Source organism: Rhinoderma darwinii, chromosome 7 (assembly GCF_050947455.1).
Source record: "Rhinoderma darwinii isolate aRhiDar2 chromosome 7, aRhiDar2.hap1, whole genome shotgun sequence".
Classification (NCBI taxonomy): Eukaryota; Metazoa; Chordata; class Amphibia; order Anura; family Rhinodermatidae; genus Rhinoderma; species Rhinoderma darwinii.
Window position 1 is genome coordinate 119658026 of NC_134693.1, and position 26706 is coordinate 119684731.

The following is a 26706-nucleotide window of genomic DNA, read 5'->3' on the forward strand; positions in this document are numbered from 1 at the left end:
CATGTTTGATTTATTCTGCAGGTAAATACAATTACGGTGATACCAAATTGATATAGTATTTTTTGTCAGGGCTTAACAGGAGCAGAAAGATGACAGACCTGGGGGCTTTCATCAGGCCCCCAGGATGTCATGACACCCATTAGCATCTGCGATAGCATCGTGGGTGGAAGGGCTGTCAGAGGGGGCCAGTCCTCCTTTCTAATGGCTTAGATATCATACTCGCTATTGACCACGGCATCTAAATGGTTAAATGGCCGTGGTCATAGTTGTCTACAAATTCAGCCTTTGCAGTGAGGTATCGGCTGTAACATACAGCCGACACCTGCTGAGTATGAAGCGGGATCAGCCCGTGAGCCCACTCCATACTTTCTCTTGGCAGCACATGTCGCTAAGGGGTTATGGCACATGTCGCCAAGGGGTTATGGCACATGTCACCAAGGGGCTATGGCACATGTCGCCACTGGGTTAATTATCAACAAAATCTTTACAGGGAGATTTAATATGGACTTGATGAACATAACCCATTACAACTTTGTATAGATCAACACTTATTAAGATTAATATTGAATTATACTAATAACCAGATGAGGCCTATAACAAGCTTGCAGTTCAACAATTGCTAGTGAAACAGTTGAAACTGTGTTTGACCATTGTGGCTCTCACAAATACTTGATAAAAACATTTGTATTCATTTAAAATATTTAAACTAATGAAATATAATTAATATTAATAGTTTAACAACAATGTTGTACAAAAATACCATTACATTTCAAAATTATGGGTCAAAATGTGTCCTCCATTACATTTCTGTTTTCACAGTGAATACAGTATAAGCCATTTTGTAGCATAAAGGGTCTCAAAAAAACTTCATGAACGTTTTACATTTTTTTAACTAATGAAGTATAAGAAATCCCTTTCTACAGTCTACAGCACATTTGTACAAAAATGCAATTACATTTCAAAACGATGGGGTAAAGTGAGTCCCCATTATGGTTCCATTTTTACAGCCAGTACATTCTATCCTATTTACAAACATAAACATTTTAATTATGATAACATTGCACTGCTAGCATAAGAAGACTGTATAATCTATAAATACCAGTTAAAGAGGATCTGTCACCAGTTCAGTAATGCCCAATCTCCTAGCTAATCTAATAGGAGGTGTCAAACTGATAATGCGAGTGAAAATGGTGTCCCAAAAAGTTTATTATTTTAGAAGATATGAGCTTTTTTCTAATTATGCCAATGAGCCTATACTTGACAAGTGGGTCTCAACCCCAGCGATTCCCCTGAGGTGCAGCTACCTCACAGCCCCTGATGCTGTCCTATCAGCATGAAGCTGCCTCACACTGTGTAAGAGACTGAGGCTGGAGGGAAGGGGATCACTTAAAACTCACATACAGTGAAGGAAATAAGTATTTGATCCCTTGCTGATTTTGTAAAAAAAAACTGAAAATCACATTGTCAAAATTATATATATTTATTTGCATTGTGCACAGAGAAATAAGTATTTGATCCCTTTGGCAAACAAGACTTAATACTTGGTGGCAAAACCCTTTTTGGCAAGCACAGTAGTCAGACTTTTTTTGTAGTTGATGATGAGTTTTGCACACATGTTAGATGGAATTTTGGCCCACTCCTCTTTGCAGATCATCTGTAAATCATTAAGATTTCGAGGCTGTCGCTTGGCAACTCGGATCTTCAGCTCCCTCCATAAGTTTTTGATGGGATTAAGGTCTGGAGACTGGCTAGGCCACTCCATGACCTTAATGTGCTTCTTTTTGAGCCACTCCTTTGTTGCCTTGGCTGTATGTTTCGGGTCATTGTCGTGCTGGAAGACCCAGCCACGAGACATTTTTAATGTCCTGGTGGAGGGAAGGAGGTTGTCACTCAGGATTTGACGGTACATGGCTCCATCCATTCTCCCATTGATGCGGTGAAGTAGTCCTGTGCCCTTAGCAGAGAAACACCCCCAAAACATAATGTTTCCACCTCCATGCTTGACAGTGGGGATGGTGTTCTTTGGGTCATAGGCAGCATTTCTCTTCCTCCAAACACGGCGAGTTGAGTTAATGCCAAAGAGCTAAATTTTAGTCTCATCTGAACACAGCACCTTCTCCCAATCACTCTCATAATCATCCAGATGTTCATTTGCAAACTTCAGACGGGCCTGTACATGTTCCTTCTTGAGCAGGGGGACCTTGCGGGCACTGCAGGATTTTAATCCATTACGGCGTAATGTGTTACCAATGGTTTTCTTGGTGACTGCGGTCCCAGCTGCCTTGAGATCATTAACAAGTTCCCCCAGTGTAGTTTTCGGCTGAGCTCTCACCTTTCTCAGGATCAAGGATACCCCACGAGGTGAGATTTTGCATGGAGCCCCAGATCGATGTCGATTGACAGTCATTTTGTATGTCTTCCATTTTCTTACTATTGCACCAACTGTTGTCTCCTTCTCACCTAGCGTCTTACTTATGGTTTTGTAGCCCATTCCAGCCTTGTGCAGGTCTATGATCTTGTCCCTGACATCCTTAGAAAGCTCTTTGGTCTTGCCCATGTTGTAGAGGTTAGAGTGAGACTGATTAATTGAGTCTGTGGACAGGAGTCTTTTATTCAGGTGACCATTTAAGACAGCTGTCTTTAATGCAGGCACCAAGTTGATTTGGAGCGTGTAACTGGTCTGGAGGAGGCTGAACTCTTAATGGTTGGTAAGGGATCAAATACTTATTTCTCTGTGCACAATGCAAATAAATATATAGAATTTTGACTATGTGATTTTCTTTCTTTTTTTTTAATATAATCTATCTCTCACTGGTAAAATTAACCTAGCCTAAAAATTCTAGACTGTTCATGACTTCGACAGTGGGCAAACTTACAAAATCAGCAAGGGATCAAATACTTATTTCCTTCACTGTATCTCCGGCTGTGGACCACCTCGAACGGTGGTTCTGGTGGCATATGAAAGATGGGACCGCAGTTCTAGCTGTGAAACAACTGGAGCTATCACCAGTTGAAAATAGAGTTGGGAATGGAAGCTGTATACTATATGATCACGCTGTGTTGCTGGGCAGGGAAGGGGGAGAAGCCTTATGACAATTTGACACGTCATAGACAAAACATTACTCCGCTCAGAGTGAAAAGAAAGAGTGACCTCCTATTTGGCAAGTATAGCCAAAATAGCATATTTATTAAAATGCTCATAACTTTACAAATAATAAAAGTTTTTGGAAAAAAAATTACTCTGTAGTTATCAGCATCATAGCGTTTATTAGATTAGGAGATGGGGCATTAATAAACTAGTGACAGATCCTCTTTAATTGCTATGCTTATTCCTTCTGGAAAATGTAACATTTTTATTTTCAATTTTAGGTTCATTGAACAGAAGTACGGTTGTTACAGCTAGTACAGCCATTCAGCTTCTAGATGACCGAAAATCACCAGTAGTGGCAGGTAAATTCCAATTTTTTTTTATTATTTTTTTTTGCTGTTTTATGTTTGTTCTTTTTTGCATAAATAAATTGTCACATCAAATAACTAAGATTTTTTTTTTTTTTTTTACAATGGAGGATATTTAAATTTAATAAACTACGCAAGTATCTGATGGGTTCTTGTATGCCACACACAGGAGTCTTTTTAGCCACTTCTAAAACTCCACTGGAAAACAATTCTCATCTGTATTGGTCTGGTAAACCAAAAATTACTTTTGGCCGCGTACAAGTGATTCATTTAATAATAACGGTAATTGCAATACAGCGGTTTAATGCCTTAAATCTAGGAGTGTTTCACCAATGCAATTACAAAGACATCTCAATATTTCATATTACCAAATTGCTAGTTAGGTGACCCCTCAAATTACATGGTTCATAAACCACTGAACAATATGTTCTATAATTTATTTGTACATAAAAGTACAGCTGAATTGCAGATTGTCTGACTACTGTGTTACATAATGACTTAGCTCCAAGTTTAACCTCATTTTCCATTGCTGCAGAATTACAGCTTTATATCGTATATAAAAATGATGACTCTCATCAAGATTTTTGTAATTCAAATGAATTATATACTGTATATTTATATATATATATATATATATATATATATATAATATAATTTATTATATATATATATATATATATATATATATATATATATATATATATATATATATATATATATTTATATACAAGCAGAGATAAGCAGCTCTCAATGTCCAAATCCAAAATGGTAACGGGTGCAAGCGGGTAATCCCAATCCAAGGATTGTAGATAAATATATAAGAAATCCCACAGCACTCCAATGTAGCAAAAAAAAAGTGGTTTATTCAGTTAACACACAGCTGCAACGTTTTTGTCCTACTATGGGACCTTTTTCAAGCACGCTTGAAAAAGGTCCAATAATAGGACAGAAACGTTGCAGCTGTGTGTCGACTGAATAAACCACTTTTTTTTGCTACATTGGAGTGCTGTGGGATTTCTTATGTATATATATATATATATATATATATATATATATATATATATATATATATATACCTTTTATTTAATAGGTGGCCCTAATAAGTGGGGCAAAATCACCTATCTGAAGGTTAGAGTCCTGGAAATGTGCTGGTTAAAGTTCCTTCATGGTCTTCTTAGTTAGATCAGGGGTTTCACCTTTTGTCTCGGTTATGCAACCAAGAAACCAACGTTTAATGCCCCTGGTGAACAGATCCCAAGTGCCTCTGAGACAGGAATTGATGTGCAAGTGCTCCTGCACTTTACGCTGCTAGCCTCGCCCCGCCAATTGGCTCTGGGTGACGGCTCTAGCAGTCTCCTGATTGGCCGCTAGAGCCATCACTCAGAGCAGAGGGTGACACTTGTGACCGCCGCGCCGGAGGAATCAAACATTAGTTCTCGGTCATGCAAGTTGCATACAGCTACGACACAAAAGGGAAAAAAGATAAATTCTGGAATGCCAAGATAAAAAAAATTAAAACATTGTGGCAGATTCAATATTGGTGTTGAACCACAAATCTTACCTAAGTTGAACTTTCTTTTTAACGCAAATAATTTTAGACAAATTTATCAATGATATGTGCCAAAAATAACAAATGTTTGCGACCAGCTCGACAAGGGGGCATGTCGTATTTGTAAAGGGGTTGTGGCTTAAGATGCACCAAATTGTTCTAAAATTATGGCGCAAAAAAAGTAAGCCAACCAAGAGGTGGTACAAAGTTAGACAGAATGGTCTAATGGTGCGTGCCAAATTTATTATCCAGCTTGAGCCACTGTGATAAATTTGGTGCATCTAGTCTAATTCTATGCTGTGTGAATTTGATACCGTATTAATAAATCTGCCCCATTGTGTGTGACCCTCTAGGCCAAAAATTTCTTGGTTCAAATGGGTTTATTTGGTCATTCCAGCATTCATTCTGGGCATTGTCTTACATGCTAACACACTAGGTTTCTTTTATCACCAGGGCAGCAATTATAGTAAGAGCCGGCAGTACCCAATAAGACAGTCAAGGAAAGTTGTTCGGACATAGCGCATGGTTTGTATCATGCTAAAGGTCTTCTTCTCACAGTTCACTGCTGTTACCTTGATATATACATAGACATTGTTAGCAATTCCCGCAGAGGGATAGGATGCGAGACATGACCTGTATGTAACATAATTCTTTAGGATTAATTGAACATGACAGCGAAGCTTTTCTTCCATCTTGACAAACCACACAGGCCCATTGAGGTAACTGTGATGGATCACATCATGCAAATAAGCTCATCAGCATTTGTAAGGGCTCTCAATGGTTGTAACTCTAGAGAAATCCTATCAACCTTTGTAATAAACATTTAGGAACAATGTTACGGATTATTCCTTCTAGTCAACACCACAGCGCTCATCCTTAATATTCTGGTGCTCAATACTTTTGCATTTCTTTTGTTTTTATCGAGCTACTTAATAAATTACTCATAGGTCCCTGTAAGCACATAATGAACCTACCCCAGTCACTAACACATCACTCCTTCCATTTACTAAAGTTTAACCATTTAACTCCTACCTCAAGTTTCTTGTATGGGCCGTGGAACAAGTAGTGTTTAGCTACTGAAAAAGTAATCTGAACAGCGGTGTAACCTGAATCTCCTGGCCCCAATTCAAGCACGGTACCCCAAGATTCACCTGCAATACTGTATATAGTACCAATTTCTTCTCATGTAGAAGAGAGGATGCGTGGACCACATTTATTATTCAGTTTACACGTGATTTGGCAGATATTGCATAGGTTAAAATTTTGCATGTAAAATTGCACCAAATTTGCAACATTTGTCTTCTCACTCCTAAACAGAAAACAGACAAGAAAAGTTTTGTGGTCAAGTTGTACCAGACATATTTATAAAAGATAAGGGTTAATAAAAGCGTAAATTACTGGCGCAAATGTTCAGCTGACTTTAAATAAATTAGGCACAATTTCTGCCATCTACCCTCTCCTGTTTTATTGGTGCAATATAAATAGTTATTAACCTTTCAACAGACTTTTCATAAATCAATAGTACAAGAGAATATAAGAAACTTTGTAATATATCTTATTAGGGAAAAAGGCCTCTTTCTTCACTTATCAGTCACTTCTCCTCTCCCCTTGCCTCCTGCACTGATCAGTCACTCTTAATTCACTGCTAAAATCCATCTTGAGAGACGAGATAGATTATCAGCTCACAGATGAATCAGGTTACAAGTTGCCCATATAAGTCTATAGAGAGAGGATTGGGAAGAGGAGGCAGGACCAGAGTGTGAAAGAGAAGCAGAGACACACAGAGATGGTGCTGCAGCTTCTATTAAGTGTTCTACCTCACAACAGTGCTGGATTTACATCTACACCGTTCATTACTTCTGTATGATGTCCGCCATGGTGTTGCTGAGGGTGTGCTACAAAGAGATTGAGGAGCAGAAAATTCTCTTTTTTATGTGTGCTGTGTAGGGAATATTCTCTTTTTTTATGTGTGCTGTGTATGTAAGGTATGATAGCAGTTAAGCTCCACCCACTATATCAGGGGAAACTAAGAATTTGAGATGGAGTATGAAGAGTGGAAAAATGCTAAAAAAAAAAGCAGGATACCAGTAATATAGTATAAAGGACAGAATTAATTTTATTCCACATGCACACACATTTGACTACTTATTCTTAAAAGTCCTATTAACATGGGTATATGTATTATAGTCAATCCAAATGCAATTTCATACCAGATAGTGCGTTTCAGGTCAAATAAAGAATTAATGGGTGCATTTGCACTGACTAAATTGTTTATATCTGTCAATTAGGAAGATAAAATTAAGATTGTACTACAGTATATGTAGGGTGCGCCTCACCACAATAGGCCCTCTGTGCCAGTTAGAAGCAACTAGAGGCTTAAGTGATAACTTAAGAAATTTAGAGCTGAGCTTTTATTAGGGCTCTGGTCCGCAAGGGCAGTTTTTCTCTTCAAAAGTTTTGATTATTGAGGCCCTACAAGTTGTATCCATTCCAGTCAACTCCTAATTGACAAATATCTTTGCAACTGTATGTGTGTTTAATCTTCTCCACATAGCCAGAAGCTCTGTAAATATTATTTTGGCTATTTAGCAAAGGGAAACTAAATTCTGTTTAAAATAATTTCAAAAACATCAAAGAAATCATGGGTTTATCGAAACCTTTTATAAACACGACAGGATGGTGATTAAAATACTATCAACAAATGTGAATGGTTGAAATCTAGAAAAAGTCAACAGGATTTTCTCATTACTTGGTTACAAAACAAAGTGTCACCAGAATATAAAAACAGGACAAATGTGGAAACCATTAGAAATAAAGCCCGTGGACGGTTTCAGGATTTTTGTCATCCTCTGCCATATGAATTCGGTCCTATTCTTGTGTTTGTTTTTTACCAAGACTCAACAGTAATTAGTGATCATAGAGCCTGGAGCAAAGCATATACTGGAAGAAATTATAACCTTTGATTTAGGCAATGACAATAATCAACAAATAGTGACAGTGTCACATTATTCCTATATTCAGGATTTCATAAAAAGTTTCATAACTGTAAATTATCTGACAATAGGAAGACATAACAATGGGTTATAGACAAAACGAGATATGTATTTCTTCCAGTTTTTCGTTTTTACTAAAACAAAAATAAATTATAATAGCAAAATAAAGTAAACTGGGTAACTGTAAGCTTTAGTTTATTGTAATTTTATCTTTATGTAAAAAAAAATCTGTAAAATATGTCATATTATAGCTATATAATCTTAGGACTCACATTAACACAGTAAAAAGGCAAGGCTCTGTATAGCAGACTCTACTTTAAAGTATAAGGTTTCTGTTATTCTAATGGATGCATAGTGGAAAGGGGTCAGTGGTTGTCCCATCTGGATAACCCTTTAATATAATATTGCTACCTTGTACTTATCTGATTGCCACTGGTCTAGCTTCCCTAAAGGTCCTTTATATGGGTCGATCTGGGCAGGTATATTCGGTGTAAACGAACACAGATCAACGAGACAGCTCGTTGATCGGTGCTTGTTTGTTCCTTTCACAATGAGCAATGATCAGTTATGTATAGGGACGAGCGATCGTTACTATGATCATTCTTCCCCATACAGTTCAGTTATGTTGGCATCGCCTCTCCCTTTTTACACAGGGAGATCTGCTGCCGACTAGCAGAGGTTTTATTGGTCGCCTAAAGTAGCCGATCAGTCGATGAATGGGCGTTTGCTCATTCATCGGCTGATCGTTGCCCTGTTACACAGTGCAATAATGGGGAACGAGTGTTTCTATGAACGCTCCTTTGCCTGATATTTGGTCCATGTAAAAGGGCCTTAATCCCCAGTGATCAGTTGATAAGGCCAGAGAAACATGTGCAGCCATAAATGGAAATGTACTGTAGAAAATTTGTTAAAGGATCCATATTTCTGTCATTTATGGCAGTGGATGCCTCAATACAGATCCACCTTTAAGATTCTATTGCCTGAAATGATGAAAATACAGTTCCGTAATATGAAGTTCCCCGAACTGTGAATCTAGAAACTTGTGGACTTTCAGAGTCCGGCTCATCTATAATGAACATGCTCTATTGGAGGTTTTAAATAAAACTGCAGATAAGTTTACTGTATTATACAGCAAATGCAGAAGAATTATCAAAGTTAATTCACAAATGTATTTCTGTTACATCTGTATTATCTCTATCTGGCAGCTAAACCCCTGGGGTGGGACATCTTTTGCAAGAAACCAGGAAACAAATAGATAAAAAAAAACAATGATTGTGGAAAATCTGCAGCTTTAATTGCATTAGTTGGAATTTTACTTTTAAATTAACACTATGTTATAGTAATACGTTGTAAGCTCCATCTAGAGAATAAATGACAAAACGTTCTGAACACATATCCTAGCAGAATAAAGGTTCCTTAGACTTTGGATGCAGTACAGGGCAAGCCGAGAGCTCCACCTGTGCAGTATGTACTGTGCAGCCACCCACAATTGACAATGATTAATGACCTCTGGATACGCTCTCATATTGAGGAACTCAACTGTGCCCGACACAAAAGAAGTGGAGCTGCTTCAGTTCAATGCCACAGCTAAGCCATTCCAAACACTTCAGAGAGATGCCACCATCATACAATACAAAACAAGAAGCAGAAACAGACCTATGCAAGGTCAAACGAAGATGCTGGGTCTTGTTTGTTCCTCAAATACATTCTCTACAAACTCAAGCTAGGTGTTAGAATTTTGTATTGTAACACATAAATATTACCTGTCATTAAAAAGCACAGATTATTTATTTATTAATGAAGACCATCCAATTTAATTAGAACGAGCATTTTACTTATTTTGGCCATACACATAAAATAGCTGTTGGTTATCCCCTCCGGCAGCGGTTCATCTCCAGTGGGAAAAAATATAGGGCTTGTTGAAATCCAACATGCCTGATACCTTATTACCCCAACATTTGCCATTGGGGTGAGAGGCAGGATACAGAGCAGCTGTATCTCAAAAAGTTAAAATTATTTTTAATAAATACTAATTTGAAAGTTACATCAAACGCAATGACTGACATAAAATATCACTTTGAAAGGTGTGCATAGCCTTTAATGGGTTTAAGCAGATCTGCCAGTGCTCACAGGCTTTCTCTAGGAGTCCTGGCAGCATTAAACATCTTTTTACTAAAAAAAATACTAAATCCAATCATATAAAGCAATATATTTAAAAGTTCAGCATCTCACCATCTATCTTATGCTACCGTACTATAGGGTAGCACAATAGAGCTGACAGATCTGATTTAATGCCTGTACTTGTTTTAACTTTTATCATTACATGTTCTACTTTTGCACCAAATAATAATTTATTAATCATGGGAACACCTAAATTGTAACAGAATTATATTTAGAATACTGCTCTAGAATTTATAATTTGGAAATATTATTTGTATGTATTTGGAATGTGGGAGGAAACCAGAATAAGCAAAGGCAAACCACACAAACACGGCAAGAACATACAAACTCCATACAGATATTGTCCTTGGTCGGATTTGAACTCAGGTCACCATGCTGCCCATTACATTCATTTGAATATTCCCTGTGTAATACTACTGTAGAATACAATCTGTAACTTAGACAAACCAAGATATCATTCTCGCTGTCTGCAGCAACCACAGGTTTAGGAGGGGGCTTAGGAGCTTGTTGCATATTGATTAATGATTGAGTTCAATGTATAAATAGTACGCAATAAGCCCCCTCTAGTGGTGACTGCAATCTGCAGAATTTTACTATTTTACATACTCTATATCTATGCAAGGGATATGGAGCTCTGTATCAGAAAAACAGAATACTGACTGCTATTAAGATATGTTCAGAAAGTAATCATCAGAGAGTTTTTTTTTACCTAAAAACAATTTAGTGTTAAAAGTTAGAGATTCACTTTAAAAAAATATATAATTCACAATTCTTGGAATTGAGCCATCAGCTACACTCTGTAGAAGAGGCCATTTTTTAGGGCCATGCAATAATTCACTGGATTGTGATATTGCTGAAGTGTAGAATTATAGGCTGAGATGACGTACAATAATATACTGGAGAACTGATTGGTTGCATTTTAATGATTTTACTTCGTTATGCCGACAAAATGGCTATCTCCATCGTGTCTAGGTCATAAGTACACAATAATAGCTATTCCAGTCTTATCGTTTTGGATGGGGAAGCACACTTATCATTTAAAATGCAAGAGTTCTTAAAAAGTAGAGTAAATGCACAGTCAAATAGGATAAATAATACGTATGTTAAAAAGTGGACAGTTCTGCAATAAACAGTTTTCTTTATAGGCGGAAAAAAAACTAATAGTCGGCAGGTTAGGCTAATGAAACATCAAGAGGTTCTTTCTCTTCAGGGCTCCCATGTTCTGTGGAAGAAGCCATACGTTCCACCTCCTTGAGCTCCTTATGATATTTTGCCATTATTGCTGCATAAGCGCATCCATAGACTGCAGCTGCCAACATCATTAGACATACAATGCCACAAACTACTCCGGTGATAACCACAGTGGCAATGGCATGCCTCAAGTTGGCCGGCCTGGGCTTTGGTTTCGGTTCACATTCAGGAAGACTACCTTCCATGTGATCCCCATGATATCCGTGTCGTCCATTATTCCTGTGTTCTTGACCGTGTTGATTGATATTGGCCATTGGGAACGAAGTCGTGAATGGAAGACAACTTTTATACAACTCAAATGGGATTTTGAGAAGATCCTTTCCTTTACGGTTCTCAGGTCCGGCGCAGATCAACTCATCGATAATACCTCCTAAAAAATAGCAAATAATAAAAACAAGTCAATAAAAGGTTTTGATAAATTTGTAGAGGTGATAGATGTTCTTTGTTGTCTTGCATTATTTAACATTTCCAAAATTATGAGTTATTCCAGACAAGTCTTAAAAATTATCAATGTTTGATGGAAAGAACCTCCTTTCCTGTTAGGGTATGTATGTGCACACGACCTCTTTTCAGACGTAATGGAGGCGTTTTACGCCTCGAATTACGCCTGAAAAGACGGCTCCAATACGTAGGCAAACATCTGGCCATTGCTTGCAATGGGTCTTACGGTGTTCTGTGCAGACGAGCTGTCATTTTAGGTGTCGCTGTCAAAAGATGGCGCGTAAAATTACACCCGCGCCAAAGAAGTGCAGGACACTTCCTGGGATGTAATTGGAGCCATTTTTTATTGACCCCAATGAAAACCAGCTCCAATTACATCCAGAAAACACGCTGTGAAAAACGCGCGCACTTGTAAAAACGTCTGAAATTCATGAGCTGTTTTCTCCTGAAAACAGCTCCGTAATTTCAGACATATTTGGCGTTGTCGTGTGCACATACCCTTACTATCAACTCTTCTCAGCTTCGATTTGAGGTTCTAAAGTTGCAATTTCATGAATTGTACATTATGTTGCATATTTAGCTTTCTAAGTATGTTTCATAGACTATTACTTCTGATTCATTTTTTTTGAGGGCTTTGATAAAGTGTGTGAGGGATATCAAATAGACCAGCTGGAGAACATGAGGATATTACAAGATGTTACTTAAAAAAATAAGGAAAGGAGATAACAGTTCCTCTGCCCTCACCCCTTTCTTTTCCTTGACTACCTCCATGAAAGCATACATATATCAATAGATAAATTAATAGATACTGCGGAATCTATGATCCAGCACTAAGGAATGACGGTCATCTTTCCATTTTCATCGTTAGGAGTAGAGATGCTGGTTGCATTTGTTAATATGTATTATCCGCCCTCCTCCATTGTAACAGCTGACACCACAGGATCTGCTGTGTCTGTTGTTAAGCAATAGTCCAAACATATTTAGGACCCCTGTTCATATGCCCTGTTAGGTCACGCCCTCTATGAGCCTGATCAGAGAGATCCTCCCGTTGTGGTGGATCGCCGCGTCTGGGCATTACATGGAGAGAACAGCCTTTCATTTGAATGACTGGCATGTAATGCTGCATTTCCCCTGCTGTGGAAGAGTATAGTGAGTTGTGTCTTTTCCTTGTGTCTACTTCTTTTTAACCCCTTGGAGACACAGCCAATTTTTTATTTTTTTATTTGCTTTTTTTCCATCTTTGCATTCCAAAAGCCAAATCTTTATTTATTTTTCCATCGACATAGCGTAGAATGGCTTTGCCTTTTTGCTCGACAAGCTATCATTTTGAAAATATTTGTTGGGTGGAATGGGAAAGAAACAGTGATTCCTCCATTCTTCTTTATTCCAGTTTTTTTTGGGAAGGGTGGTGACCAAAAAAAGTACTTTTTTTTTACGGCACTCATCAGGAGGGGGTTAAATAATGTTATATTTTACTAGTTCAGGCTGTTATGGATGCGGTGATACCAATTATGTTTTTTTTTAACTTTAAGATATTTTTATTGTTTTTTTTATATTTGTAAAAATTTTATGCAAATTTTTTTTTTCCTTTTTTCCTTTCCCTAGGGGACTTTATCATGTGATCATTAGATCACCTGTGCAATACACTGCAATGTTTATTTAACTGTGCTTTGCTATTATCCCTTGCCTCTGGAAAAGCTTAAAGAGGCTCTGTCACCAGATTTTGCAACCCCTATCTGCTATTGCAGCAGATAGGCGCTGCAATGTAGATTACAGTAACGTTTTTATTTTAAAAAAACGAGCATTTTTGGCCAAGTTATGGCCATTTTTGTATTTATGCAAATGAGGCTTGCAAAAGTACAACTGGGCGTGTTTAAAAGTAAAAGTACAACTGGGTGTGTATTATGTGCGTACATCGGGGCGTGTTTACTACTTTTACTAGCTGGGCGTTCTGATGAGAAGTATCATCCACTTCTCTTCAGAACGCCCAGCTTCTGGCAGTGCAGATCTGTGACGTCACTCACAGGTCCTGCATCATGTCGGCCACATCGGCACCAGAGGCTACAGTTGATTCTGCAGCAGCATCAGCGTTTGCAGGTAAGTAGCTACATCGATTTACCTGCAAACACCGATGCTGCTGCAGAATCATCTGTAGCCTCTGGTGCCGGCTCGTCTGACACGATGCAGGACCTGTGAGTGACGTCACAGATCTGCACTGCCAGAAGCTGGGCGTTCTGAAGAGAAGTGGATGATACTTCTCGTCAGAAAGCCCAGCTAGTAAAAGTAGTAAACACGCCCCGTGGTACGCACATAATACACGCCCACTTGTACTTTTACTTTTCAACACGCCCAGTTGTACTTTTGCAAGCCTCATTTGCATAAATACGAAAATGGTCATAACTTGGCCAAAAACGCTCGTTTTTTAAAAATAAAAACGTTTCTGTAATCTACATTGCAGCGCCGATCTGCTACAATAGCAGATAGGGGCTGCAAAATCTGGTGACAGAGCCTCTTTAATAGTAGGTCGCTGATGGTAGACCTGAAGCCTTCAATAGGCCTTCGGCTGCCATGGCAACCAATCGGCATAAAACCCCCTCCCTCTGTTTAATTGTTCAGATGACCGCGGCATCTGAAGGCTTAAATGAGCGGGATCTGAGGTATCTCTGATTCCGGCTGTTGCAGGCGGGTGTCAGCTGTTTGAAACATTCGGCTCTCCGTGTACTGCTCAGATGTGCTATTTTTAAGGAGAAAGTTGAGTAGTGTAAAGATTATTTGACGGGTTAGTGTAATTAATATCTTATGTAATACTAATTATTTTCACTATGTTTGCAATATCAAGAATTAGAATGATGAATACAATGATAGCAATAGCATTTGTTTTTCCCATAATTCCAAGTAGATACAATTATATTTACTGTATACATTGGTGACCAGTAAGGATTTAGTCCCTTGCATGTCTCCGTATATGAAAAGGATCAGATAATGGGTTATTTGACACAGAGATATAGCCCATAATCTTTCACCTGGCAAAAATAATAAATATTTTAGGCAGAAATCCTATTTGGACTCCATACTGTGCATTTTTCAATGGATTTTTTGGATACATTTGGATCACTGTTTTTTTTTTAGGCAGCTTTTATTTATGGACAGAATCTCCAGAGAAAATAGAGGCAGCTACTGCCAAAAGCCTCTAAATAACTGGCTTGGTTTTGCAGGCTTTATGCTACAATTTGTGATACGAGCTTTAAAAAAAAAAAAATAATAATAATAATAATAATAATAATATAACAACTATATTTTATTGACCAGTTTAGCCGCACCACAAAAATTTCAATTGTGAAAAGTTTCAAGTATATAATGTATCTCAAAAGTAAAAAGTCTTGAAAAAAGATTATGAACCGATTTCTACACATAAAATTGGTTTCTATCAGTGTATATTTGTAGTCTTATAGTCTTTTCAATAATTGCTTTTGCATGAAATTTTTTCTCTTTCAAAAACAGTTAAAGGAGTTGTGTTATCATGACAACCTTTTTTTATTTTGAAGACAGTCGGGTGATCTGGTGCGGATTATGAAACGCGCGTCGGTCGGCTGTTGTCGTAAGTTGAAATTATGGCCAGCTAAATATTTCCCCTGCAGTGGCCACTGCAGGGGAAATGTAGTATTACATGAATGCCTTTTAAATGAATAGCTTTTCATGTAATACAGGAATGGGGTGGGTCCACCTGAGTGGGTGCTCCTGACACTTAGCAGCTCGCCAATCTGCAGACAACTCCTCTAAGTAATAATCTTTGCTAGCCGTTAAAAAAAAATAAGCAAGGTATCGTATAGGTTTATACATCTATATAACTTGCCAATAATTATCAGGGAACAGCAAAGCAATGTCCCAAAGCAAAGAACAGCAAGTAGTGATAAGTGATGATGAAAAAATTGTGCCTCCTAAATCTGTCACATTTTTAGGAGTTCAGCAGAATTGAAAAGATATGTAATAAAGTTGTTCTCTTGAGAGGAGATGTACATGTTACTACTTACAGTGAACTTCGTGATCTAGTACGGTAATCTTGATGCAATGGAATCAACATGAAATGGAGGCTGACTAAGGCCTGGTTCACTTTTGCATTTGAGACTCTGTCAGGGGCCTCCGTCACAGATCCATCCAAAAAATACCAGAATCCTGTAAAACCACTAAAACCTAAGTCAATGTGTTCCGTTGGCTGACGATGGTGTCCATCGTAAAGCAGAACAATGGAAAGATCGATGCAGATGTGAACGAGGCCTAGCCCATCGGAGGATCAGAGGATCATCAGGTGGGCCTAGCCTCTGACATTATACTTTGTCCCACCAATGTCAAGGGGTTTATAACTTTTTGTTGGGTTTAATGCGAATATAACCTATTAATCCGTAGTGCTGGTAGGACATATGTGTGGTTATAACCGCATAATATATAAAAACATTAAATATGGACATGCACTAGTAATCTCTAGTGGGCCCAATGTATTTTCATCCCACACTTAGGCTGGGTTCACACAACCATGTTACGTCCGTAATGGACGGAACGTATTTCAGCCGGAAGTCCCGGACCGAACACAGTGCATAACTATGATGCTAGGAGTCCCTGCCTCTCCGTGGAACTACTGTCCCGTACTGAAAACATGATTACAGTACGGGACAGTTGTCCTGCAGCGACGCAGGGACTCCTAGCATCGTACATAACTATGATGCTAGGAGCCCGGCTCCCTGCAGTGTGTTTGGTCCGGGACTTCCGGCCGAAATACGTTCCGTCCATTACGGACGCAACATGGACGTGTGAACCCAGCCTTAATTGAAGAATTGGAAGAACTTATGACCAGGTTTATGCCATTTTAGTGGCGTGAACAAGTGGCAAATTTTGGAGCACGCTTGTATTGTGCCAAAAAGTGAGATTTTATTTTTTCACTTTTTTTTTTTAGCATGAAATGCCAGTCAATTCCTCCCTTTGGAAATATATCCTCGAAATATCTAGGCTATTTGTGAAGTTTATTGTTAGCTTGTTAACATAAGACACTAAAGTTTTAGATGAACTGGCCCTTTAATCGCATGCAAGACACAATGACAGATAGTACTAGTCCTGTGCCGTACAGAGTTTTAAAATCCATGTAAAAACTTGGCCCCTGGAGAGTTTCTAGTGAAGCTTCCCTTCATACTGAGTGGATTTTCATTGCATATTAATGCAGACAGATGACTAGTCATCTCCTTGCAGGCAGACGATGGCTACTCCCATTGTGCAATGGTTTAACCAGACTACAGTACATGTGGACTCAAGCTGAGGCTTTCACATAGACAAATGAAGATAAAAGCTACTGTCTGGAAGGAGCAAAATCTCAAATACATTATTAATCCTTATGAATGTTAATATGAAGCATGGGAATGCCTGACGAGAGGCTGGATGTTTTCTGAGTGGGCAAGTTCTACAACATAGGTCCTAACTATTCCCCTATCCCGCCATTTCCAATCATCTATAATTTTTACTGTCAAATTACCGATTGTAATCTTGAAGAGATTCAACACCGGTTATATATACACTGTCCAGACGCAGCTCCTTGACAGAAGACATTAGCTGCGGGATTGCAATGTCAAAAACAGGCAAAGTACGCTATCGAAAAATACAATTGTTTGAATTCGGACACATAGATTTAAGGTACCAAGTAGATTTTCTAATGAAATTCTTGCTTCTATACATTGATCAAGGGTGAACATAAGATAGAGGTAGATCAAGTGGTTGCTATGGGGTCCTTGGAGAGAGGAGGACCAGTCCTTGTTGGTCCCATCCCCGGTTTTAGAGAAAGTGTGGCCCCGGGCAAAGTTAAAAGTGGGCCCCCAAATGCTGAATTACTATATCAATAATGGAGTTAATTTAGAAGGCGATGTGCAGAGAACTGCATCACTGATTTCGAGTGTGTCCCTTTGTTCACCCAAAAATTATCTATAGACACCAGCTGGTCCGGATAGGCTTCTATTACGTCACTGTCAAACTGACAGTTGGAATACATTACACTACATAGGTAGCGTAATGTATTCTAGCAGCGATCAGAGCTACAAGTCTTCAAGTCCCCTAGTGGGACAAAAAAACAAAAAGGTAATAAAAATGTTTTATAAAAGTGTAAAAGTTATAAGTTACATAAACAAACAATGCTTTTTTTCCTATAATAAGTCTTTTATTATAGGAAAAAAATCAAAACGTTAAAAACAGTACAAATATTTGGTATCACCGCGTTCATAACGACCCAAACTATGAAACTATAATGTTATTTTTCTCACACGGTGAACACCGCAAAAAAATTAAGTAAAAAAACAATGCCAGAATCGCTATTTTTTTGATCACTACCCCAACGAAAATATAGAATAAAAAGTGATCAAAAAGTCGCATGTACCCCAAAATAGTACCAAAGAAAAAATACCTGTCCCGCAAAACACAAGCCCTCACATTTTTTTGACTGAAAAATAAAAAAGTTATGGCTCTCAGAATATGGTGACACAAAAAATTCATTATTTTATAAAAAAGTGATTTTATTGCGCAAACACTGCAAAACATAAAAAAAACGATATAAATATGGTATCGCCGTAATCGTACCGACCCGCAGAATAAAGTAAAATTGCAATTTATAGCCCACGGTGGACGCTGTAAAAAAAACAATAAAAAACATTGTTGGAATTGCTGTTCTTGGTCACCTTGCTTGCCAAAAAATAGAATAAAAAGGGATCAAAAAATTGCTTGTACCCCAAAATGATACCAATTAAAACTACAGATTATCCCGCAACAAATAAGCCCTCACACAGCTCCAGAGGAGAAAAAGTTAAAAAGTTCTGGCTCTCAGAATATAGCGACACAAAATGTGCAGTGTCCAAAAGCGGATAAGATTGGGCATTTATCAGTGCGACACTCGCCACATATCTATGAATTATTATTTATTTACCGCATTACTATACCCTATTATTATACCCTGATGTACTCAGCACAGCTTACATATACCCCTGTTGTTCTCCTCACAGCTTACATATACCCTGTTGTTCTCCGCACAGCTTACATATACCCTGATGTTCTCCGCCCAGTTTACATATACCCTGATGTACTCCACACAGCTTACATATACCCTGATGTACTCCGCACAGCTTACATATACCCTGATGTACTCCGCACAGTTTACATATACCCTGATATACTAAGCACAGCTTACATATACCCTGATGTACTCCGCACAGCTTACATATACCCAGATGTACTCCGCACAGTTTACATACTTTATACCCTGATGAACTCTGCACAGTTTACATATACCCTGATATACTAAGCACAGCTTACATATACCCTGATGTACTCCGCACAGCTTACATATGCCCCCACATTATAAACTGAAATACCAGAAAAACTCCAAACAGAACTACCAGGGCCTTCATCCGAAATTTCTGGGCCCCATACAGCCAAGATGTCTGCCCCCCCCCCATCACCGGGGGTGGGCAATGGAAAGTGTGGCGCTCACGTTTGTACGTTATACGCATTAACCGATTTTGGTGCTGATGTCAATTACAGTGAAGGAAACCATGGAGCCGGCAGTGACCGGTTAATGCCCTGGATTTTGATCTACTGAAGTCACTGTCCATGATCAGGGCTGGAGCCTTCTACTAGCGCTCTGCCCAGGGACTATGGCGCTGTTCCTGATGTCCATATACGTAAAGTGACGTCCGAAGCTTTGCAAAGCCTGAGTAGACGGCAGGAGCGTCGGCAACGCTCTGGCCAGGGATTCCGGCCCTGGAGAAGCCCCTGACATCACTTTACATATGACAGTGATGTCCGGAGCTTTCCCAGGGACAAAGTCCACGGGTAGAGCACTTGTGATGCTGCCTGAGGACTCCGGAATAACAAAGTCTACTACGCTATTCCATCCTTCAGAAATAAGGTAAACCACGTCTACCAGCCCGACGGAGGCTAAAAGGACATAATGGAGCCCTGTGAATTATTGTCTACGTTGTTTATAGTGTACGTTACGAGATTTATTGACTACACGATAAACTTAGGGCAACAACACGATGTGAAGGAGGAAGGGAGGGGGAAGCGCTTGTGAGGATTTAAGGAGAACTAATGCTCCGTTCTTACATTGCCATTAAAGTTCAATGTGTTTTTCCACAGCAAAAATCTAAGGGTATGTGCACACACACTAATTACGTCCGTAATTGACGGACGTATTTCGGCCGCAAGTCCCGGACCGAACACAGTGCAAGGAGCCGGGCTCCTAGCATCATAGTTATGTACGATGCTAGGACAACTGTCCCGTACTGTAAACATGATTATACTACGGGACAGTTGTCCTGCAGCAAGGCAGGGACTCCTAGCGTCGTACATAAGTATGATGCTAGGAGCCCGGCTCCTTGCACTGTGTTCGGTGCGGGACTTGCGGCCGAAATACGTCCGTCAATTACGGACGTAATTAGTGTGTGTGCACATACACTAAGGCTTACCCTTTGATTTTTTTTTTTCTTTATCAAGATTTTTATTTTGAAAATATAACAGCAAATAAAACATTGTACATTTTTGCCAAAATATAACAGCAAATAAAACATTGTACATTTTTGCCAAGAAATGTGCACGCAGTGCAATATACAAACTTTCACAATGTAAGAACAGTATATAAAATGTATAAACATCATCTGGGAGGTAGCCTCCCAACCATCCAAATTAAGTATATATCGAAATTTAGTGGTACTAACTGTACCATGTGTACAGCAAGATAGTGCAATAGTCAGGGGACCAGGCCCCAGTGAAATAAGAGTTGGTACTTATAAGTGCCACAATTGTGATATCACACTAACACAAGACACCAGACAACAAAGGGAAACACATACAGACAAAGCGCACAGAGTAGGGTCACAGAATTTGTTCAGAACATTCCATCCAGCCAGAGAGATAGATCAGCACCACCCCGGAATCCAGACCACACTGCCCACGTTAGGACGAAGAGCACAGATTTGCCCCTATCAGTGGACAGCAACTCCTCCATCCTCATTATCCCGTTCACCTCCGTTACCCATTCCTTCAAAGAAGGGACAGTATGAGACTTCCAGTGACAAGGTATCACCATTCTCGCCGCAGTCAAGAAATGCCTAAAGACACCCTTTTTGAGGTGTGGGAGTGATCCAGGAACCATGGAAAGCAATCCAATAGAAGCCGAGGTCGGGACCTCAGTGTGAAAGAGCTTGTTACCTAGGTCAAATTTTTTTTCCCAAAAGGGACGTAGCTTTGAACAATCCCACCAAATATGCAACATGGTTCCAGGAGCCTCCCCACACCTCCAACAATCAGCAGACACATCAGGAAATATCCTATTCAACAACGCAGGACAACGGTACCACCTGGTAAGTATCTTGTAGTTCTTTTCTTGAGCGAAACAAGACGTTGGGAGCTTGTGAGCTAAAAAGAAAGAAGTACCCCATTCCTCTTCAGAATGCTGAACCCCCATTTCCTCGTCCCACGCAGTAGTGAAGGACAGTTGAGAGAACGAGAATTTGGGCAGAAGGATCCCATGTAAATAGGACAACACATGAGAAGGGGCAGTAGTCAAGGATAGATAATGTTCCAGAGGAGTCTTATCCTGTAGCAAAACAAGACAGTCACCCATGGAAGAAAGATAGGAGCGTAGCTGTAAATAGGACCACCAGGTTGATCTTCTCCCCGGCCAGGTCCCAGAGACAGCATTCATTGATAAGATGGCACCGTCAGGAGTAAGAGTCTCAGCCAAATATCCACCTTCTCCTCTCCCCCAACAAAGGAATGTATCAACACCCACCGCCGGGGGGAAGGAAGGGTTATCAAAGAGAGGAGTCAGAGGACCCGGGCGATGAATAAGGCACCAAAGATTCGCTCCCAGACCACAAGGAACTGACGTGTGAGGAAAGGCAAAGAAAGCACGTGTCGCTGAAGGACAGACAACCACGGAAGAGAGGACAATGTAAGAGGAGACATAGCTTTTTCAATGCGCACCCACTGCTTACCCGTTTCTGAGCGGAACCAATCTACAACGCGCTTAATCATTGCAGCTTGATGGTATTGTTTAAAGTCTGGAAGACCCGCGCCCCCGTCTACCTTTGGCCGACTAAGGACAGCAAAACGGATGCGAGGCTTAGAGGATCCCCAAACAAATTTAGTTATGGCCCTATGTAAGGTCTTGAAAAAGCCCGATGGTACTACAATAGGGACAGTCTGGAAGATGTAAAGAAATTTGGGCAAAATATCCATTTTAACCGCGTTGATACGCCCAAACCATGACATACGGTTCCCACCATACTCCGCCAATTCCTCCAGGGTACGCTGCAGAATGGGCGTGTAATTCAGAGCATACAGGTCCGACTGCTGCGTGGGGACATGCACCCCCAAGTATTTTAAGGATGTTGGTTGCCATTTGAACGGGAAAACCCGAGCGGGATGGGTAGCCAGAGGAGCATCCAGAGATATATTCAAGGCCTCAGATTTAGAATAATTGACTTTAAAATTACTTAAATGACCAAAACGCTCAAATTCCTCCGTCAAAGATGGCAAAGAAATCATGGGAGTTCTAATATACACTAGGAGATCGTCTGCATAAAGCGCCAGTTTATGATGCTGTGAGCCAACCCGTACACCATTAACATTATGGTTGCCCCGCAGTGCCACGGCCAGGTGTTCCATGACCAGAACATACAAAAGGGGCGAGAGTGGGCACCCCTGTCTCGTGCCATTAGCGATAGACAAAGAATCAGATAAAAGTCAGTTGACACGAACTCGAGCAGTAGGCCTATGGTACAAGGCCATTATCCTATCCACCATAGTAGTGCCAAGGCCAACCTGTGTCAGGACACTGCAGAGGAACACCCAGTGCACTCTGTCAAAGGCCTTTTCGGCATCCACCGAGAGTAAGCACATCGGTATCTTGCGGGATTAGCAGTATGATGTTAAAAGGAGAGTCTTGTTAGTATTATCCCGCGCTTCCCGACCGCATACAAACCCCACCTGATCATCCAGGATCAAGCCAGGCAGTAACGGTGACAGACGAGAGGCAAGCAACTTCGCGAAAAGTTTTACATCGACATTGATTAGTGATATGGGCCGGACATTAGCGCACAATGTCGGATCCTTGCCTGGTTTTGGTAGGAGGGTGATATGAGCCTCGAGGGACTGGGGCGCAAAGGGACACGAGGAAGACACAGAGTTAAAGACTTTCGTCAAAAAAGGAGCCAGTTGATCCTTAAACGTCTTATAGAATTTGTTATTAAACCCGTCAGGCCCCGGACTCTTTCCCAAGGGTGAGTCTCCAATTGCACGCTCCACTTCCGATTCCACAAATTTTTCCTCGAGCCCCAAGGCCTCCCCATCCTCCAAGGATGGCAACGCAGTATTATGCACATAACGGTCGATTTTATCCCATAACGCCTCTGCCTGCATATCGTGAAATTGGCCTTTAATATTATATAAAGCCGAGTAATATTGTCTGAAGCAATCAGTAATACCAACCGGGTCATGAACCTCACTGCCCGAAGGAGATATAATTTTAGGGATGTAGGACGCTTGTGTACGGGGATGTAATATGCGCGCCACAGACCTACCACACTTGTCCGCAAATTCATAGGAGTGCTTCCTTAAGTTATCATTAAGTTTCCATGACTGGAAATTCGGCACCGAGTCAGGAAATGTAAGAGTCAGAAACACAGGGGCATGATCTGACCATATCATGGGGCCCACATCAGAAGTAGGATGCCAGGTAAGCAAATGGTGGCTAATCAAAAAAGCGTCTATCCGACTATACATATTATGCAGTGGTGAGAAGAAAGTATACTCTCTTACCTAAGGGTGCAGAATCCTCCACACGTCAATCAGTTGCATGGAATGCATCACAGTCTTTAGTGCCCCAAGTGCGACTTAGGAACAGTAGACCTACCCGAGGAGGTGTCAAGCCTGGAATCGAAAGTCAAATTAAGATCTCCTCCCACAATTAAAACGCCCTCGGTGAATTCTTCCAATTTCTTCAAAAACAAACGACCCACTCGGGTCTGGTCCTGATTAGGGAGGTATAAGTTAGCCATGGTGAAAATCTTATTTCGCAAGGACAGTTTGAGAAAAGCGTACCGACCACCTGGGTCAACCAGAACGTCAATAATTTTGTGAGAGAGCGATTTGTGGAGACATATACTAGCGCCCTTGGATTTGGATTCTGGGTTGGCACTGTGAAACCAAGTCGGAAAATATAGATTTGTGAACTGTGGCGTATGACCCACCTGGAAGTGAGTCTCCTGTAGGAGCAAAATATGTACCCGCTCCTTGTGCATGTTATATAAAAATTGCGAGCGTTTTTCTGGGACATTAAGCCCCCTAGCATTAAAGGTACAGACTTTCAATCGCGCCATCGCCACCTCCTACCGAAGGAGCTCACGAACAGAAGGCGCTACAACAGTGGTGAAAAGAACAAAACAGACAAGGAAGGGAGACACGACAACAAAGACAGACAAACAGGCGAAATAATCACCCACTCCTTGATCTACTCAAGGAGAAACAACTCAATATACACCGGATTCAACCAGTGAGTCCCTAAGAGGAGAAGTGTCAGGACAAGGTCTAGCCAGCGCCCCGCACCCCCCAACCCTGCAAATTTCAATAAGGCAAATAACAATATAACAGGAAAGAAAAGAAAGGAAAATCAAGACCCTTAGCATGATACCCTATAGTGGTGAAATATTAGTATGCAGCATTAGTAGGGACCTAAAGAAACCTCAGCAGAGAACACCCTTGAATACATTCAATATCAACATGAGTGCACATATAGGTTAGCAATACAGGGAATATATAACAATTTTAAACATTCACATTTGTAGCGCATTGACAGCAATCAACCTACACCAATTAGCCACTAGATCTCCATCAGCAATCACTTATAACAAGAGGCAGACCCAAACCGCAATGGCTATATGAAACACAGAATACAATTGCTTCAGATGAGAAACACACGAGCCGTTGCATTTAGCTCTGACAACAGGCCGCAAGGAGACATAAGAAAGGTATCACATCGGCTCATCAGGACGACCCTCATGACGCCTCACAGAAGAAGCAGGAGAACGACCTCGCCTGCGTGACCGTGGACGCGGCGGCGGGACGGGAACATAAGGCCAATCAGGAAGGGAGACTCTAGGCAAACGGAGAGCAGCGCAGAAGTCCGGAACATCCCCTGGGTCCTGAACACTCAACAGTGTCCCGTCCCTGCGAACCTGTAGCTGGAAGGGGTGACCCCAGGAATAAGAGATCTCGTGTTCTCTCAAGACATCCAGCAAAGGACGAAGCACTCTGCGCTTGTCCAGAGTCATCCTGGACAAATCAGATAGCAGCTGGATCTTGATCCCCTGTAATAAAACCTTGCCTTTATCTCGGGCCTTCCTCATGATCTGCTCCTTGAGAGAAAATAAATGGACACGACATAGCACATCTCTAGGCCTATCAGGATCTGGGTTACGAGGGCCTAGAGTCCTGTGAGCTCTATCCAATTCCAGAGGGTCATCAGCAGGGCGCCCTAGCAAGGTGTTAAACAGAGACTGTAAAGCAGGAATGAGTTGACCCGGAGAGATATCCTCAGGGATGCCCCGAAGCCGAATATTATTGCGGCGATTCCGATTCTCGTGATCCTCAGCAAGGTTAAATAACGCATGAATCTTATGAGAGTGTTGATCCAATCTATCGGCATGAGAAACTTGCTGTTGTGAAATAACGGAAACATCGCTTTCCATACGCTGCACTTGATCTGATAATTGGGACAAATTAGTGGTAAGAGATTGTATCTCCGACTTGTATGTCGTCTCAAGACGATTTACATAACGCTCCATGTCCTGTTTAGTGGGCAGTGCAGATAATTGTCGTCTCAGGCTCTGTAAATCATCTCCCAGGACAGTAGAACCACCCAATTGAGATGAGGGATGGATAGCCATATCTCTGGGAGAGGTAGAAGGCAGCAATGCAGGCCCCAGCACATGAGGGGAGGAAGAAGGAGAGATCCAGCCGCCAAGACAGAAACCATGTGGTGAGCAGTCCCGTGCAGGCAGCGCCATCACAGCCCCAGAAGAGCCTGGTGCTGTCCCATCCAGCAGGGAGGGAAACTGCACAGGCAAACCCGACATCGAGGAGAAGGTACTATCGGTACCTGATGCAGCAGCGCCGGCCGCAGATGACAGCCCCTCTGGAAGTAAGGTCCCGGTGCCATCTTGTCTCCCCTCCAGCGGCACCATCTTAGATGATGTTCCAGCAGCAACGTCGGTCAGGAATCGCTGTATGGAGCCGGCTGAAGACATCTGCCGTGTGCAATAAGGAGGCCCCGTGGAGGTCTTGGATTTCCTGACCATCAGGCAAGTAAAATGAAGCTTATTAATGAGCTTATGATCGGGTTAGAGAAGTGCAGGAATGGAGCTCTCAAGCAGCACGTCTGGTCAGCGCCATGTCCAAGCCACGCCTCCTTACCCTTTGATTTTTGACTCAGATGAAGGCGTTTTTTTTCCCGCGAGCGGCAAAAAACGCTTGCGAGAAAAAGAAGCGACATGCCCTTTCTTCTGCCATTTCCGTCTCTGGCCTCCCATTGAAATCAATGGGAGGCAGAAAAAGCCTGAAGGAATTTCGAAGCAGATTTTTCTGCCTGCAAAAAAACTGTGTGAACAAGGCCTGAGTCCCATTGTCATTTAAAGTTGCTTATCCTCGGCTTTTCCATGTAATATAAGTCGCATGCTACTTATTGCTGTGGCGGATTTCTTTTCATGGTGCGGACAAAAATACACATGGAAAATTTTTCGCAGCATGTAA

At 40.8% G+C, this 26706-nt stretch overlaps 2 protein-coding genes across 3 annotated transcripts in view; one reads left to right on the forward strand and one right to left on the reverse strand.

The window, feature by feature from the left end:
* Positions 1 to 26706, forward strand: part of CACNA2D3 (calcium voltage-gated channel auxiliary subunit alpha2delta 3) — a 753617-nt gene that overhangs the window by 580348 nt on the left and 146563 nt on the right. For both annotated transcript variants that reach the window (XM_075833901.1, XM_075833902.1), the window contains one exon: positions 3370 to 3450. In XM_075833901.1, the coding sequence (XP_075690016.1) occupies positions 3370 to 3450 (81 nt within the window). The remainder of the gene's footprint in view (positions 1 to 3369; positions 3451 to 26706) is intronic.
* LRTM1 (leucine rich repeat transmembrane protein 1) overlaps positions 11258 to 26706 on the reverse strand; it is a 36602-nt gene continuing 21153 nt past the window's right edge. Inside the window, exon 3 of the mRNA XM_075832029.1 lies at positions 11258 to 11800. Within this exon, the coding sequence (XP_075688144.1) occupies positions 11352 to 11800 (449 nt within the window). The 3' untranslated portion in view covers positions 11258 to 11351. The remainder of the gene's footprint in view (positions 11801 to 26706) is intronic.